Source organism: Gadus chalcogrammus, chromosome 4, assembly GCF_026213295.1.
Source record: "Gadus chalcogrammus isolate NIFS_2021 chromosome 4, NIFS_Gcha_1.0, whole genome shotgun sequence".
Classification (NCBI taxonomy): domain Eukaryota; kingdom Metazoa; phylum Chordata; class Actinopteri; order Gadiformes; family Gadidae; genus Gadus; species Gadus chalcogrammus.
The window spans coordinates 11857784-11875468 of record NC_079415.1 but is presented as its reverse complement, the minus strand read 5'-3'; the positions used below and the strand labels follow the sequence as shown (position 1 = coordinate 11875468).

The 17685-nt window shown below is 41.1% G+C and overlaps 1 protein-coding gene across 1 annotated transcript in view; it reads left to right on the top strand.

The window, feature by feature from the left end:
* Positions 1-16719, top strand: part of cabp7b (calcium binding protein 7b) — a 17662-nt gene extending 943 nt beyond the window's left edge. The window contains exons 3-6 of the mRNA XM_056587813.1: positions 12006-12149; positions 12239-12348; positions 13287-13434; positions 14199-16719. Coding sequence (XP_056443788.1) covers positions 12006-12149; positions 12239-12348; positions 13287-13434; positions 14199-14326 — 530 coding nt within the window. The 3' untranslated portion in view covers positions 14327-16719. The remainder of the gene's footprint in view (positions 1-12005; positions 12150-12238; positions 12349-13286; positions 13435-14198) is intronic.
* The last annotated feature ends 966 nt before the right edge of the window (positions 16720-17685 follow it).

Genomic DNA, 17685 nt, shown 5'->3' with positions numbered 1-17685 from the left:
ATCAGAACAATAGCCTGTACTATCAGTCTGGTGTTATCTCCCTGACAGCCTGTGAAAGGAAAATGAATCAATCTTTCTGCTTGGATTAATTGAATATGGACTACTTATTCAATTGCATCTAGAGAGTTGGATTGTGTGAACATGTGTCAACCACACGTCAAATATCTATTTTTAGCCTACCTTATTGTGGCCTATTCAAGGTAATATCTATAACAGAACTTATATGTTAGCTTGAATATTGATTTAAAAACCAGGATGAGTGTATATATCCTTGAGAAGGTGTTCATTGTGGCCCTATACCACAATGAACTATACCTTCTCAAGAATAAGGGTGAGAATAGGCCTCAATCCATATCATTTGACCTGCCAAATTAAATATTTGTCTTTTAACTTGGTGCTTGTAACTTAAGAAATTCAGTTTCTAATTTAAATAAAACCACAACTTTGTGTACAAAGTAACTATAAATATCGGAAGGGGTTCAGTTGCAGGCCTTCAACAGGAAGATGTCTTTTCATCTTCTCATTGCACAATACAAGGCGGTTACAAATGAGTTTGGTTGAATCAAATGCCCCTCGCCATTTGAAGAAACAGCTGACAGTGATTTGAAACACAGCAGACTACAATAAGCAGATAAACATCAGATTTCATATCTCAAAGTCCTTTGAGCAAAATAAATTCAATTTCCCCCTTTTCTGTTTACGGTTTGCCATGAACCCCAGTTGCCCCTTCGCCCTTGCGTTTGTGCTTTCTCCATTTTCAATGAAATAAAAAACAATCAGCACGAACAACATAAATCTAATTAAACGGATGACCGATAGAGCCAGAGTGCAATTGCAAGAGAACCTTGTTTTGTGTGAGAGAGAAATCCACTAGGGCAGGGATAGGGCCTTTCGAACTTGGTAAGGCAAAGACATTTGAAACCAAAGTAACTGACAACCCCATCTGTTTGTTCATTCGGTTAATTTACTCTGGGTAACATTTCTCTGAGGAGACAATTTTCTTGTTGGAATGTTGCTGATTCAAAGTCCCGCCGTTCAGCGTTTCCTCCAGCAGGCACATAAAAGCCCTTCCATTTCACTGATCAGACTCAGTATGTGTTTGACGATACATTGCACCGTTTTACACAAGTCACTCGGTTTGAGAGAAATGTCTCAGAAAAGCAGAGTGTGCGGTCCATCAGAGGGTTGCGAGTTTGATTCTTGGTGTGGGGGATGAGGCGTCCCATGAGCAAGACCTGCTGGGCGTGACGGCCTGTCGGCCGTGAGCCCTAGGCTCTCCCTGTGAGGGGTCTCCAGTGGCCACGGAGGGGTGTGACTAGGTTGCATGTTAATGCAGTCATTAGCCGGCACATGTTTTATTGAAGATGGGTACCGCCTTTCTGGTGTTCTGCGGATGCGCCCGGCCAAGTGCAGAGTTGGATTTGATGACAATGCGCTGGAAGGTACAAAAAAAAAGGTGCTTAAAGGTGACATATTATACCACCAGGTGTAAGTGTGATTCGGCGTTGCAAGCCGATTTGAAAATCGGCCTCATGACATCACAAGTGGGCGTGTCCACCTAGATGGATAGATGAACAACGTTGGCTACCGTCCACTGGGTAGGCTGGTAGACTGATCTATCCAGTACACATCTAGGTGGACACGCCCACTTGTGATGTCAGAAGAGCCCGATATTCCTAAACGGCTTGTAACGCCTAATCACACTCACACCTGGTAATATAATTGTCCTCTTTAAGGAAGGTGCTTAAGGATGAGGATGGGGTCATCCAGTTCTCTGGAAGTGGTTCATGCGGACGAGGCGTTGTTACTTATTTACTGCCCGGGTCTGTCTTTTCCCAGTGTGGCTTAGGATTTGTGTTGGCTCCCAGCCAGATGGGGATGTTGTGGAGATGGAAGACTGCATGGCACAAAACAATGCTAGAGCATAAATTGGCAATCTCCCTCCCATGCTTATAAAAAAAGAAGGCGTCACAAACGAGTCTGCATTGTTTCAGAATGAGGGTGGTGCCACACATACACTCCCATTTTGGTTCAATCAAACTGCCGCTATTCTGTGTCATGTATACTTTGTAAAAAATGCATAATGTATAGTACTGAATTATTCTCAACAAACGAGTGCCACTTACTCACTTAATGCTCTCAACTACATATGCAAGGCAGCTTAATTTCTACGGCACGTCCCATAGAGTGGCAATTCCAAAGTGCTTTACAAAGTCACCAAATAGCTTGCCTATTAGAACGACTCGCTTTCATCTGCTGCTCTCTATTCTCAAGGCTTACTTGTGCATGTATGGTTCCTCCATAATGGAGCCAGTGGATCATTGCTATGGATAATTAATCTCACTTTCCCATCTTTTTGATCTCCCTTGCTCACCTTTAGCAGAAGGCCTTATCAGAACAGGACCCTGGACAGCAGGAGTCCCTTTTGTGTTTGGACAGGAGGCAGATAACGTATGCTTTGGGAAGAGGAACCATGGGTTACCCTTTGAGAAACAATTGGAACGCCGGCTGTGGGCGATTGTCTCCAGGATTAGATTCAGGCGCTGCATGGGCTGCTAACTGGTCAGGTCTGGTGGGTCAATTTCACACGTGGTCAATTTCTGGGCAAGGGGTTTTCCCGTCTCACACTAGCACCTCTGGCTAGGTATCAGATAGGTAGGCACCTAAGACCAGCAACATCACACCCATCGGTGAGACAGAAATATTGGAGGCTCAGAGCAGAGTAAACACAGGATTTGAGGGTGGAGTTGGATAGATAGGGACATTGGAAGGACTGTTTCTCTACGGCGAAAGACTGGCAAAAATAACTTATGGGTTGAATTGTGTCTGTGTCTACTAATGGCTGTATCTACAACAGCACAAGAGAGCAGACATTAGTAATTCTTGTGAAAATTTAAGCAAAAACCAAGTACCCACTGGACCGAAAACCCAAACACAGCTGTAGACAATTGCAGCGTGTAGCACGTGGGAGGGCTGAGCGCATAGCCAAGTGGCTGAACCGTGGTGGAATTCTAGAGGGATATACAATAACCCCATTTGCAGAGGTCAAGTGCATTAGGGCAGCAGATCTTACATTTTAATTGCATTTGTATATTTACTATTAGAAGTATCATTATGTTTGAATGAAAACATTCAGTTGAATGGAAACATTCAAACCAATGAACGTGTTATAAATTCCCCTTAAAAACGGCGTTTTTAATTAGAGAATATTGTAATTAGTAAGCTTGGTTAGCACCTGGTGGCAGGAGAGGAGGAAGTGTGAGATTGTTCCTTCAGTAAAAAGTCAGGCCAACCTATGCTGTGACTCTAACGCCTCATGCACATTTAGTTTCCTGGTAGTTGAAAATGCTTGAATTGCCATTGACAAGTACATCATTTATCACACTTTGAGCATGCATGCTGTTTGTCAACAAGACCTTAATTAACCTGCGGGGGATGCGAATCAGGGATTCGAGCTCCCTGGGGGATTCATTTAACTAACGTCAAGCGTCTGCAAACAATAGGAGCAGTGCCATCGCACAATTAGAGGTGTGTTTACCTGTTGCTCCACAGCACTGAAAATATCCGCAGAGCAAATGTTGAAATAATTGGGAGCACCTACTGCATGTTTGTGACTTTATTGGGAGGATAGTAGAGCTGGCTAAAAAAATGTCTAACACATTTGAATGTACAAACCCATTTCCAAAAAACGAAACATATAGTACCTCAGGATTATTTAATCAGGTATGTTTTTATTCATACATTATATTATATTTTAATTCATTTAGAAAGAGAAAGTGATATAATCTCTAATGGTTAAAAACTATTTTCTTCATTGTCATTCACATTTTTTACCAATATAAATACAGAATAGTTGAAATAAGTTGATATAATGAATTTTTATTATACCGATATAACACAGCAATTCATTACAGTTTAGTTGAGTTGGTGGCAAGGGCCTGGCTCAGAGACTCAGATCTTGTTTCACCAATGCTCTGCCAAAATATCCCTTTTACTCAGCCACCTGGGGGAAGTCTACGGGGAAGTCTGGCACACGCCTCCCCCACTGGCATCCACAACTTTAGAGAGATCTGTGCTTGTCATTATAACAGCTGTAGCTCCTGGCATTCTGTCTCCACCTACCTGCTCACACTCCCAACACTAAACATCTCAACCACACCTTTCTGTATGTCGTCTGCTCGGCCAAACGGCCGATGGAGGCCACCCTGCGTGACCTTGACTGGCCGCTGTCGGACTGTTGGATGTTGTTCTTCTTTAATTGTCCTTGTTTCAGCATCGACCCCAATTCCCCTCAGGGTCTGGGCCGTGTTTGTTGTTTTGTCGACGTCTGCCCACTCTGTGGCTGCTGTAAGGGAGTCCCTCTTGTGTGTGTGTGCTGCAGGTTTATCCCTTTTCCCCCACTGGGGCTTTTTAGAAGTTTTTCTAGGCCAGTTTGAGGGATTAGGATTTAGGGGATGCCATCGAGTTTCATCAAATAGGGGGCTTGTGGAGGCTCCCGAGACCATGGCTCTACAAGTATGGCTCTGTAAATGTGTTGGTATTGACGTTCCCACATTTTTGCATGCAACTGTTCTGAACATATGTGAGCCGCAGCACATGGATCTGTAATCTCGACCTGCAGCAACGGTTCAACGCTTTCGTTATACACAGCCGTTTTATATAAAGCGTCCAAAAGCTTATTGTAAGTGTAAAACAAGGCACAATGGAATACACACACACACTTAATTCGATACATTTTCTAATTAGCGATCGTGATATGGGCGGTTCGCAAACTAGGCTGATATCTATTTTGGGGAGCGAGAAAAAAACATGCAACAAGTCCACATGGATGAAAGGACATGCTACGTGAGGATCTCTGAATTTCCATTCTAACCCTCAGGTCAAACTTGAAAACACAATCGCCAAGTGTCACAATTAGTATGTGTGTATAAGGGGATTCGACTTTGGGTTTTAACCCACAACATTGACTGGCAGTCACACTCATGCGGGGTATTTTTCCTGCCTGCTTCGTTCCTGGTGCATCACGACAGACAGAGTATTTATAGATCACAGCATGCAGGAGAATCCCCAAGACAGCAGGCCATTGTTATGGAGCATAGATCATTCTTCACTTTGTATGCAAAGCTGTCTTCATCCATGGTAACAAATGAAGTGCTTATGCTAGTTTGCCGCTGTGTAAATACAATTCATAACTAATCTTGCTCTTGGGTTTTGGGAGTATTTCTGGATGATTTTCATGTTGCAAAGTCATTAACAAATACGCCCACAGGGTATTCAGCTTAAAAAGTATAGTTGTGTTTTGTGTCAAGATGATTTATGATGCATTGGAATGGTTTGGTGGATGTCCTGGAAGCAACCCTACTCATTCTGCATTTAATGGGCTTGTAAGGCATTGTAAATTTGAGCTAACATTCAAAGTTGTATCACAAATTCAATTCCCATATTTTCTACCAGAGCGCCCGAGAATTTAGTGGGACCCCACATGATGTCACCACTGGCATAGTCATTATTTTGTCCTTTTTTGTTAGCTTTCTTTATTTAAGTGTTGTTATTACCGTCATTGTGTGGTCGTTTTAAATACATATCATTTTTTCCCCTTCATTTAATGGCATATTTGTTATAGGACATTTTGAATAATAATCATAATACTACAATTAATAATTTTCTTCATTATAATGTCTCCACCAACTTTATAATTATATTATTTAAGAAAGACTAGTTAGATGTATGATTTAGGCAAATATATCATCAGTCATAAATAGTTAAATCAACACATTTACTTAATGTGTCATGTACAGAAAGATAAAGAAAAGACTAAATATTACTTTTCTATTACATAGGCTACTACAGCCAAAATCCTTGTTTGTGTATTAGAATTCGTTCATTTATCATCGTCATATTTATGTAGCAATAAATTACAAAGAGTAAAAACCAAAGGACTGGGAAACACAAGTGTTACTGAAGTGTATGAAACAAGGCAACTAAAGGTTTTTGTGTCCTGTGTTTTGAAGTGCCAGTGAACCCAAAAAAACATTCTTGTGTATTCTCAGAACAATTTGTCTTTTTACCGGTATGTGAACATTCTAACCTGCTCAGAACATTCTCCAACAAAACCCGACAAATAAGAGTTATCGAAGGCAAATTCACGAGTATACTTCTGTTATGGTGCGCTGATGAAAAGTAGGCCGAATGAATTTCTCGATTAAAACAAAAGGTCACTGTAAAAATGCATTATGATAGAAAAACAGTTAACACTGTTTGCTACATTCCTTGTAACCACGTCAGCAAACACACTTGAGAAAAATGAGCAATGTTCTTGACGTGACTTCGAAGGGCCTTCTAGGTGACACTTTGACGTCACGAAGAAGGTAGCCTACACAGTCACTGAGAGGGTACGCTAATGAAACGCTAGCTTTGGTCGGTGGAGTGTCATCTGGCCCAGGCGATGATTCCCCGTCCCACTTTAAGTAGGGCATTTGTCTACTGCGTTGTACTACGTCTTAAGCGGTAAACAATGGTTCATAATGGCCGGGCCAATGTCACCTAATCTCTGCCTGTCTGACGGCCTGTCGTACCAGCTCACATTCCGGTCCATATACAAGACATGTGAGAAATACTCTCACTTCCACTCAATGAGAACCGGGAAGACTCTGCCTTTGCTCCTTTTGTCCCCGGGGATTCAAGCAAATAATCCTTAATCCTTAAAACCTGAAAATGATCCTACGACTTCAGCCTTAAATGTAGTAGTGAAGCGCAGTATTATTGTTCAATGGGGAATCTATGATGAAGGAAATGGGAGGATTAACCCCTCGCATGAACTTTACTGACTGCAGATTGCGGGGTGAGAAACGGTCATGAGATTAGAAATTAGAGATCAGCCAGTGACCTTCTCAAACGTGTCTCCAAATCTTCAAGTCAGCGATCATACATAGTCATGAGCATATGGGTCGGCCAACGTACATACACACACACAAACACAATATTAACATATTCAGCATGAACCCGTATCTCATTTTCCACACAATCATTGATTGGAAACACAAAAAAGACATCTGGACAAACAGAAGGCCATTTTTACACAGGGAAAAAATCCTCCCAACAATGACGCATAGAGGCATGAATGTTTTTATTGAAACCATACATTTTTTTGGTCATTAGCACAAACATGCAAATGTGTCATTACTGTTTGTTTCAAACGTCTGCATGTCTTGAACTTCCTCTGTTAATAGCTCATACTTCAAACCGGTCCTGTTTGCGTTGCTGGGTGAGCGCATTGCAGCCTCCTGGCTCGCTCCTCCATGTTGTGTTCGGTGTTGAGTATTGAACACCATCCAATGCTATCAAGCTCCGTTTCCCTGCCAAACCCATCAGTTTTATCTCGCTCAGGACAGGATAGGACATGCCACCTGCTGGTTGGATATAGGCAAGATTTAATTTGTGTGTGACGGCTCTTCTGCAAACCTCTGTGATCATTGGCTACCCGAGAAACACTTGGGAATATTTTGGGAGAAAAGAGGTTGTTGTGCATGTTGTGTGGATCAAGTTCTCTCCTTCAGAACACAAGAGCGGCCCCGAGGAGTCGTTCTGCAGAGCTGACCGAGTTAAAGATGACGGTACACCAAAAGTCATGACCTGGTGCTCTGTTTTTCAGGAAGGTCTGGTCCAAACATAAGGCATGGTGTCTTTGGGGGACACAAGGGCCGATGAACACAATTCTGCCGGAGTACAGGATAGTGTGTGCTGCTGGTCAGACACATAGTTGCGTGCAAAGAGACAAATTTCCATTTGGCTTACGACCTGGGACATCGCTGTGATTACTGAGACCACACAGTTGTCATCGAACCCGACCGCTCGCGTGACGCTGGCGTACGCATAATAAAGAAAGAAAGAAAATCAAGATTTTGTGATAATGTCAAATTTCGCAATTCTCCGTAAGAGGTTGCTATTCGAAAGCACGTCATGTCGAGAGCCATTTTCACCTTCTTTGATCCTTTTGAACGTGCAGCAGACTGCAACAGTGACCAAGAGCACTCATATGTAGGCACCCCAGCCGAGGCACACATATAATGGGGCAGCTCCAAGCTGTCCTGCACCCCCTCAGGCATGAATCTGTCTCCATGCTGTGTAAATGGAGAACGCAGAGGGAGTAGCTGTAGCCGTACGACTGGTATTTTCACTCAGAGCGACCACAGGAGGCTGTTGTAACACATTTAATTACCAATGACATGTAATTATATTACTCATGGTCGGGCTCATTCTGTCTGAAATGTCCTGCCCTGAGCGAAGGTACTTCATTAAGAAAGTAATTGGCCCATTCATTAGAAAAAAACTGGTCATGGTTTTGGTTCATCAAGGTGAGAGCCCCGCCATCATGGCTGTGTTATGCTTCACTAAGTGAACGTGTTTATTCATAGAAGCATAGAGGCCATATGCAGGGCATTAATAAAAAAACGCTTTTTTAGACTGTGACTCATTTTCCGATTACATGAAAGATTTGTAGCATATCTGCTGTACTTTGGAGCTCTTTACTTTACAGCTCTGCAAGCTTTCTGTCTTTCCGGTCTCAGCTTATAATTGAAATGGATGTGGTAGGAAACTTGTAGTGCTGTTGTTGTTATTCAGTGATTAATAAAAAACGAATGAAAGGAATGAGCATTTACAATTAAGCCCTTTGTTATATTCTGTGTCAGCGAACGATTGGAAGCTATATTCTTGGACACAGCATTGTGTGGTTCTGAATAAATGGACCGAATTAAATCAGACGAGGACAAGACTCTGACTCACCCTAGACGGCCGATCAAATCATGTTATACAAACAGCTTTATGGGCGTGTATCAGGGAACAATTAAAATATCGACATGAAACTGTTCGACAAACACACCCAAGAAGAATTAAAATCAGCATTTATTTGGCAGCTGGTGTTTGCCTAACATTTGTTTGGCAATATTTATCATTTGTTGACAGGTTGAATATTTTGATCACTCACGCTTATCTAAAATAAGTAGAACCATGTTGGGAAACTAGTAAAGATGTGGCTGTCCTTTGTGTAATGTAACATTCATACAGACTACAAAACAGTTCTTAGAAAACGAAATCCAAGGAAAAACACGTACATTTTTGCATCACCGCAAAACACTTTTGACTGAACATCCAGCATCTACTTAAAAGTGTACCAAACACTAGAACGGCCTGTATTGTTTCAGACAGGATGTGGCATTGTCAAGACACAGGGGTCACGGCGACCCGTATCGCGGTGATTGTATTCAATATCTTTGTAGGGACATAAATACACTCTCAGCTTCGCCGTTGCTATGGGCAGCACATTTAATGTTAATATTCCCGTGTTGTACTTTTCAGTACAGAGACGATGATGGCTCTGTTAACCTGTGGGTCTATCTGGGCGGCTGCCCCTCCAGATCAGAACCAAATAGAAAATAAAAAAGTGCTTGAACAATTTGTAGCACCTTTGTCTGCAAAGTGGCAGCCGGGGGCCCGTTCGGCTCTATTCTGTCAACCAATGAATACAGAGAGGCTTACTAAATTGGACAGGACCAAGAAATTGCCTGCCTAAATTGGCTTGAGAATTTGTTGGTGGCCCAAGTGTGTTTGCTGAGGGGGTTAGAAGGAATGTGGCAAACAGTGTTAACTGTTTTTGTAACATAATGCATTTTATACGGTGACCTTTTGTTTTAATCAGATATTCATTACTTTTCATCAGCGCACCATAACTGAAGCCAACTTGTGAATTTGTCTTCATTAACTCTTATTTGTGACTTATTTGTTTGCTTAGTTGGAGACGTGAGAAAATAACAAAAAAACACCTAATGAATCCAAAATATGTAATGCTCGCCTTTTGTATTATAGATATTAACAGCCACTTTGTATGTCGCAAGCCTAACACATTGGAGAATAAGGGTTACACTGATATTTCATAACTTGCTTCATTCTTTTTTGCTCCAATTCTCGAAATTAAATCGAATGGTTAAACTGTGCGGTTTTAAATATCGCGAAGCAACAACAATAACAAACCTGCTTTATTCACACTTATTATTTATTGTCAACAACGTGTTTGCCAAACACATACAGATGTGTAGGCTATCTGTAAATGTGAAGAATGTACCGAATGGGAAATATCGTTCCGTACCCTGTTTGCCGATAACAAAAGGCAATAATAAATCGTAAAAGGCTGCCCTTGTCGGAGAGGGGGTCAGCAGTGTTCCCTGCAGTAGTTGCTCTTCAATTTCCCCCTAGCGCTAGCTCCTGGACATAGAAAGGAGCCGTGATAGAGGGTCGCGGAGCTGGGGGAAATCCAATCAGTGAGAAGCGGGAAAAAAAACAATAACGCGAACATCCATTTTGTACCACTCCAGATAAACCAGAGGATTAAACACCTTTTGAATCTATTCCGTCTCAATGGTCTGTGGAGCCAGAATCTTTAAACAGGGTTATTCGGGATCTTATAATTACTCCACTTATGACCTAATCATTTAGTTTCGTCAGGAAAGAGAAATTATATCTTTTATCAGGTTGGGTCCTGATCTAACAGGGCAGGAAGAAACCACCTTTCCTGAACTAGATGGAGACTGGCGGTGAAATAGGCCTCCTGGTCTCTTAATAAACGTGTCACGTACTCGTTCGAGAGGCTTACCTTAGAGTAGGTGTATGAAAAAAAGGTCTCCCACGTTCTACATAATGATATTCAGCAACTCAACCCAAGCTGTATGTCCCTTGGGGGGATGCAAGTAATATACTGGTCACTCCCCACCTACACTTCTGGCAGGTGTCAGAAAGCTTGGCTGAACATCTGTGAAGCTTTGTGCTTGGGGGCGTGAGATGCAGTACCCAGACAAGAACTTTGACACAGCACGTTAATCCATTTTTCACTGAGTAATTAGCATCCAAACACCTAGATTATTACTGTTTGGACATTATCAAATTTCAGACGAGTTACCCAGCGCCCAAAGAAAGAAAGTGCAAAATACCCAAGTTTCATGTTAAATAGGAAAAGTAAGGTTGTTTAATAATGCATATCATTTAATGCTAATCAATAGCTCGAGGATGGTTTATTTTAAAGGCTGTCTCATCGTTACTCTGCCGCTAGACTAGCATCTTGCCAGGACCCTTCTTCGGGATAATCCGCTAGCAGTAGCTGGGAAGGGAGGGCAAAGTTAAATTAAGACTTAACTCAGATATTTAATAATTAACTGTGAATTTCAGAAAAAAATATTGCATGGGAATAAAAATAGCTACTGCAGCAAACTGCCTCACATCACCAACCTTGAGAGTTTGTGCATTTAATTAGCGTGCCACAAACTGTTAAAGGGTACTAAGATCTCATGAAGTTATGCTAAGACTCTTCGCTAATGCTGGGCTGATGCTATTATCTTGAGCCTGCTTACTGAGGGTAGTTTAAGTCCTTAAGAATTCACCAACTATTTCAAAGAGTTTCAGTGAGAAGTTTGGATTCAATCTTTCTGTCGGCCTCAACTTTTTGGCTGTTAGTAAAATGGACTCCAATGTTCTTGATATCGTGATAAATAATAATGCATGGTATTTGAGTCGTACTATGGCGAAACGCCCAACAGTTTTGAGATAGTGCTCTCTCCTTAAAAAGCCATTAAAGGGGAAAAAGATCACAGAGCAGCTGGTGCCATGGAAGATTGTTTCGATGCGTCCGAAAGGTTTTCTCATGTTTACAAATCTCAGAACGATCAGCAATTATAATAAACGCTTGACGTATGCAACTTCAGCGTTCGTGTTTGCCTAACTCCGGAACTGCATCCACATTAAACACGCGGAAGCGAAAGGCTGCGCTCCTTTGAAGCACGGCCATACGTCTCCCCTACTTCAAACAGAATAATGTACGGCAGCAGGGTGAGAGGATAGGGGCCTAATGGCAGTATGTTCACCACCACGTTCACCTCGGGGGGGGGGGGGGGGTGGCCCCTGACGGGCGCCTCTCTCCGCTCACCTGGGCTGATTTCTCCTCCCCCTGTCTCCCGCAGAGATCCGCGAGGCCTTCAAGGTGTTCGACCGCGATGGCAACGGGTTCATCTCCAAGCAGGAGCTGGGTGTGGCCATGCGCTCGCTGGGCTACATGCCCAACGAGGTGGAGCTGGAGGTCATCATCCAAAGACTGGACATGGATGGTATAGGAGGTTACGGTGTGATTAAATAAGGAATAAATATAAAGATTGGCTATGCAAACAACGTAATTATATTGCGGTATTTCTCTCAGGTGATGGGCAGGTCGACTTTGAAGAGTTTGTCGCATTGCTCGGACCCAAACTCTCCGCCACTATGCCCGATAAGTTCTACGGAGCAGACTTTGATTCTGTCTTTTGGAAGGTATACAACTCCGACATTATCACACCATGGGTCCCTCAATGTTTGTTTACCATTTGTCAGAATTATTCATGCCCTACTATGACCTCTTTTGATTACTCCGAAAATTGGATTTTTACTAAAGACTTGTATGTTGTCTTGATTTACATAATCTATTATAGCGATCATAATGCCAGTCAACCACGCAATGATGTTAAACTTGAAGGCAATAGTATTTAAGAAATTATTTCAGTAACTGTAGTGTAATCACTTCTTAAGAATTTCATAATATTTTGAATAATCATACCCTGCCAATTATTGATGTTAATAGAAACATATGTTGTTGTTTTTATTATTTTACACTGGGACCTAAAATATGCTGTAGTAGTCAAGAGTCCAATGTTGGAGGGAGGGAGAGAGAGAGAGAGAGAGAGAGAGAGAGAGAGAGAGAGAGAGAGAGAGAGAGAGAGAGAGAGAGAGAGAGAGAGAGAGAGAGCAGGGAAGAGCTGAAGGAACCATTGTTTAGAAAATAAAATGCCCAAATCATATCCTTGCCTCTTTAATCCCTAAATGTATTGACCATTGGGATGTATTGCATTTCAGACACCTTTGATTGACAGGCAGGAGTTATTCCCTGCGCAAACCATGGAAAATAGGCCCTAACTAGTCAGGAAAGAGCAGGGAGCTGTCTGAAATCTAAAATGGCTCAAACGGAGGCTGGTACTATCGACTAAAGACAGATATACTCACAGCACATTTCATTCACTAAATACTAAAAGATGGCTGTGCCATTTCTAACAAATGACACTCAAATGATAGCTCTTAAATCTTACCTACAGCACCTTTAAAATCATGTATTATTCATCTATGCGGAAATTTCCTGGTAGAGCTGTGGTGAGGAGGGGGGGGGGGACCATTTGTCTTGCTTACGATGATTTGCGATACTTCTTCTGCGGATCCAGTGTGACATGCAGAAGCTCACGGTGGACGAGCTGAAGAGCCTGCTGTACGACACGTTCTGCGACCACCTGACCATGAAAGACATCGAGAACATCATCATGACGGAGGAGAGCCACCTCAACAGTCCCGAGTGCCAAGTGGATATCGATAGTATGGTCCCATGATACCATCAGTGCTCAATATCGCGAGAGCTTTTGTTAAAGGAGAACCAGACCCCAACACCACCACTTGTAATTGGTTTGCGTTAGATTACCCTCTCTGTAGGTTAAAGTGTAATTTCGGCGAAAGTTGAGTCTTTTTCGGCATGAAGACCCGTAAAATATTGCTTCTATTATAATGGCTAGGGTTGGTCTGAATGCTTCCAAATCAAAAAAAAATTAACGACTAATATTGCTCAAAAATAGCACACCTACACATAAAACGAAGCATCAACAACTTAGTTAGAGTAGGGGTTTATTTAAAAAGACTGCCTCTATTATACTATTTACGGTAGCCGGTAATCGACTTGCGTGGACTTCCTGGAAACATGGACCTACCGGTTAGGCACAGACTTGGAAAACGTGCACCTCCAAAAAAACGTGGACCTGACGTGCGCCTCCAAAAATGTTTTACCTTGGGTCGATGCGACGCAGCAGCAAGGGCTGTGATTGGTCTGCTAACTAAGCCTTAAGTGTTAATGGGACACACCTGTCCTGGGCTTAGTGAATCTGAGTTGAAGTAGTGTAATAGGGGAGCCGGTAGTCCTGCAGCCCCAGAATGAACCATAGAACCGCAAAGCACTTTTTAATGATAGTGCCCGGGGGTCTAGTTCTCCGTTGATGCTTAATATGTAAGACAGATTCCAATACGATGAACGTAGATATGAGATGTGAGTGGTTGGTGTTCTTATGTATCCTCTTTCCATCTCTTCACAGCAAGCCCAACACAACAGGTGAAGCACACCTGCGTGCGGAAAAGCCTGATTTGTGCCTTCGCCATTGCGTTCATCATCAGCGTCATGCTCATTGCGGCCAATCAGATGCTGCGAAGAGGTATGAAGTAAAACAAGTGTCCAATAGGATTCGTCACCAGGGGTTGTATAATCACACAAATGTTCCATTGTAAAAGTGAACCTGAAGATTATTTGTCTTTTAGATTTTAGATTATTATTATTTCAACTGTTTTTTGACCAAATTTGACCAAACACTATGACACCTCCTTGGACAATAAAGACTTCAGGTTTGTTGGTATATGCGAGCCAATAATAACGCAAACATATGATACTGAAAAGTAAGCAATGTGAGTATGAAAGAAGGTCAAAAGTGCAGAAGTAGAAAGAAGTAAAAGTTTATTAAAAAAGGATAAATAGAGGAAGAGCCTTAGATCGTTTTATTTTGTTAAAGGGCTGAATGTATCCTAAAATATTCGTTTTCTATAAAAAAATACATCCAAAACAATAAACTGCAAAACACAAATTGATCAGGCGGAAACTGAAATGGGCTACTAACACTTATTAGCACATACTGCTTTTATGGTTTTGTAGCGCCTGGATGTGTTGCCACCCTAATGTGCGCTTGATTTACAACATGGTTTGCACTAAAAACGAGAGAGGGACTGAACAGGCTTCACTGTGTAACACGAACACTCTCTAGGACAACAGCAATGTACACCATCTTAAACTGCAAATGTAGGATTTATATCGAGTGGATTAAATGGCCCGTTTATCGGAACACGCTGAGGAAGATAAAGAAAAAACAATACCAAAAACCAATCTGGATAAATAAGTGGTTGATAATAACCTTTTGTTTGTGCCAAAGTGTACAACAAAATTACAGATAAAATACAAAGGGCACGGCACAACAATATAAAGCAGATCTGTTGAGAATCTGTGTAGCAATACGTTTATGCAACACACAGAAAACCAACTCAAAGTGGGATTTCTGCTGAGCATTACATATCTGTAGAAAGTACCAATGCTGCATTCATATTTGTATCCACTGTTAGAAAGACCATGTTAGCTATGTTTTGAACTGAATTGTAATAAATCCAATGTGACAATATCAGTAAAATATCCGTATTTTACTACCAATAAGAATGAGGGTATTGACAGGCAGTTTACCCAAAATAAATATAAACACACAGCTCATTTGCATGTACACTACATTCGAAAGTGTTTGGATTTAATGTAAGAGCAGATTCCTGATGTATTTCAATGATTATGCAAATTGTAAAGTGATGTTTCGAAAATATCTATATCTAAATGTCTAATTTTGTGTGGACATTGAGACAGTTAAAAACACAACATTATTTGTTTTTTTAACACTCAAACATATCATGAACAGGGTGGTTTTGGTTGGGTTAATACATGGAAACGAAGCAACATATTTTCAGTATTGTTTAAAATGCAACATAGTTATATTTTCTTACTTGAAAGAGTGACTCATTAAACCTGGGGATTTTATGACGAATGTCTACATACTATTCTTTAGGAGGGGAAATCTATCAGGTTCTCATGTGTCATTTGGTGCCCAGTTCAGTTGACCTGGAGTTTGGTGGGAACGCTGATAGGATTACTTGCGCGTCTCTAACGCCATGCACTTACATTAGCTTTCCCTCTCCTGTCAAAGATTTATTTTTCTTTTACAAATCTTCGTCATGTCAAAATGACTTTTAACAAATAACGATATATTTTTCCTCTTGCCGTTTCTATCCTGAAGTTTATTAAATCTTTACCATTACAGAGAAGAATGTGAGCTGGGAGTTAACAAGAATGCTAGCACGGCATTATGGGAATTCTATCTTGTATCTAGTTCCTGTTTGTACGTGAAAACTATTGATGTGACGTTGCTCTACACATGTTATAATAATAGGGTATTGCATTTATGTGTGATATATACTGTAGCTATTGTATCAATAATGACAGTGAACCATTACTCTGTATCTTACTCCGTATGTTACAGTTTCTGAAGGTTGATGAAGTATAATAAGAGGATATGTCGTTTAAAGATAGACAACATATCACGGAATCTTTGGTTTGCACTGTAGATGTTTTCCGTTCTGTGTTTCGTATATAGTATTACGGTCAAACACTGTGCAGAACTAATGTCATGTCTTATCGTAGCTACTTAAATGTTTTAGACATTTATACAGATCCATTTGGTGAAATGCACTCTCTTCGTAAAATATTTAATAAACTGCTGCTGAATGTCAGTCACTTAGACTGTCACTAATAATGTTAGTATTAATAAATGTCAATGCAATATCTAGTTACAAAATGGAATGGAAAATCCCTGTGTGAATCAATAAAAGTCTTGTCTCTTTGGATGTTACACCTTACGTTTTTCTAATGTCCAGGAGAAAAGTGAATTCGTTCCTATGTTACTTTGGTTACTGCATCATTTAAACATTCATGTAGCCGCTGTCTTGATGCATGGAGTCCAATAAAAAAGAATTGCATAAATGTCCCACCAGATGTTGTTATTCTTATTTTTTCGCAGGTTTAACAGCATAATAAAAACCCAAAACCCAAAAGGGCTCTGGGAGTGCGAATAATAACGACCAAATATAAATATTACAATATAACAACTTTAGAAGTTGATATATCAAGACCAAATTAAGTGCAAGAATGGAAAGCAGACTCATTTGGTTGAGGTTAAGGAACTGTATGTTTAAAGTAAGTAAAATAAGTCCTCACCTAGTCATGCCTCCATTTCGGATTCAGGAAGCGAAAAGATGGGGAAGAGGTCAACAACGGATAAAGTCACCGAAGGTGTGACACTTTACGCTAATGAACTGAAACTCATGGTGCTGAGACCTTTATATGTTAAACTAAAGCTGGAGAAAATAAATAATTGAGGTTTGCAGGGAACTCAGGATTGTGATCCATCCAACTTAATCCCTTCCCTGCTCGTTAAAAAGTATTTCTCATCCTCTGCCCCCTTGTCTTCAAACTCCCATGTTCTTAATGATTGGAAGATGTCCAAATCAATTACCCTAGGGGCATTTTAAACAGCTATTAAATACCGTAGAGAGATCCTCTATTGGCAACTCCAACTGTTATTTATTAAATATTGTATTTGGGGAGTTTCATTTGTTTTGGTCCCGATTGCTGCTTTCTTGTTCAGGTTTGGTCATAAACAAGACCGCTGCTATGAAAGAGTCTGATGCCCACAGATTCATTAAGTATATATTTAAATGAGATGAAAACGCAATACATTTTGAAGCCAGTCTGAAAATAAATGCACTGTTCTTCATTTGTCGTATAGTGGCTTTGCTGAGAGGACTTCCTAGCGCACCTGTTTACATCTGCACCCTGGCTACAAACACGGGTGTAGGTGCCTTTGGCACACAAGTGGCAAAAGCACTCGAAAATGCCAAGCAGCAGATGGTCTCATTCTACTCATCGGAAAACCCTGTGTGCCT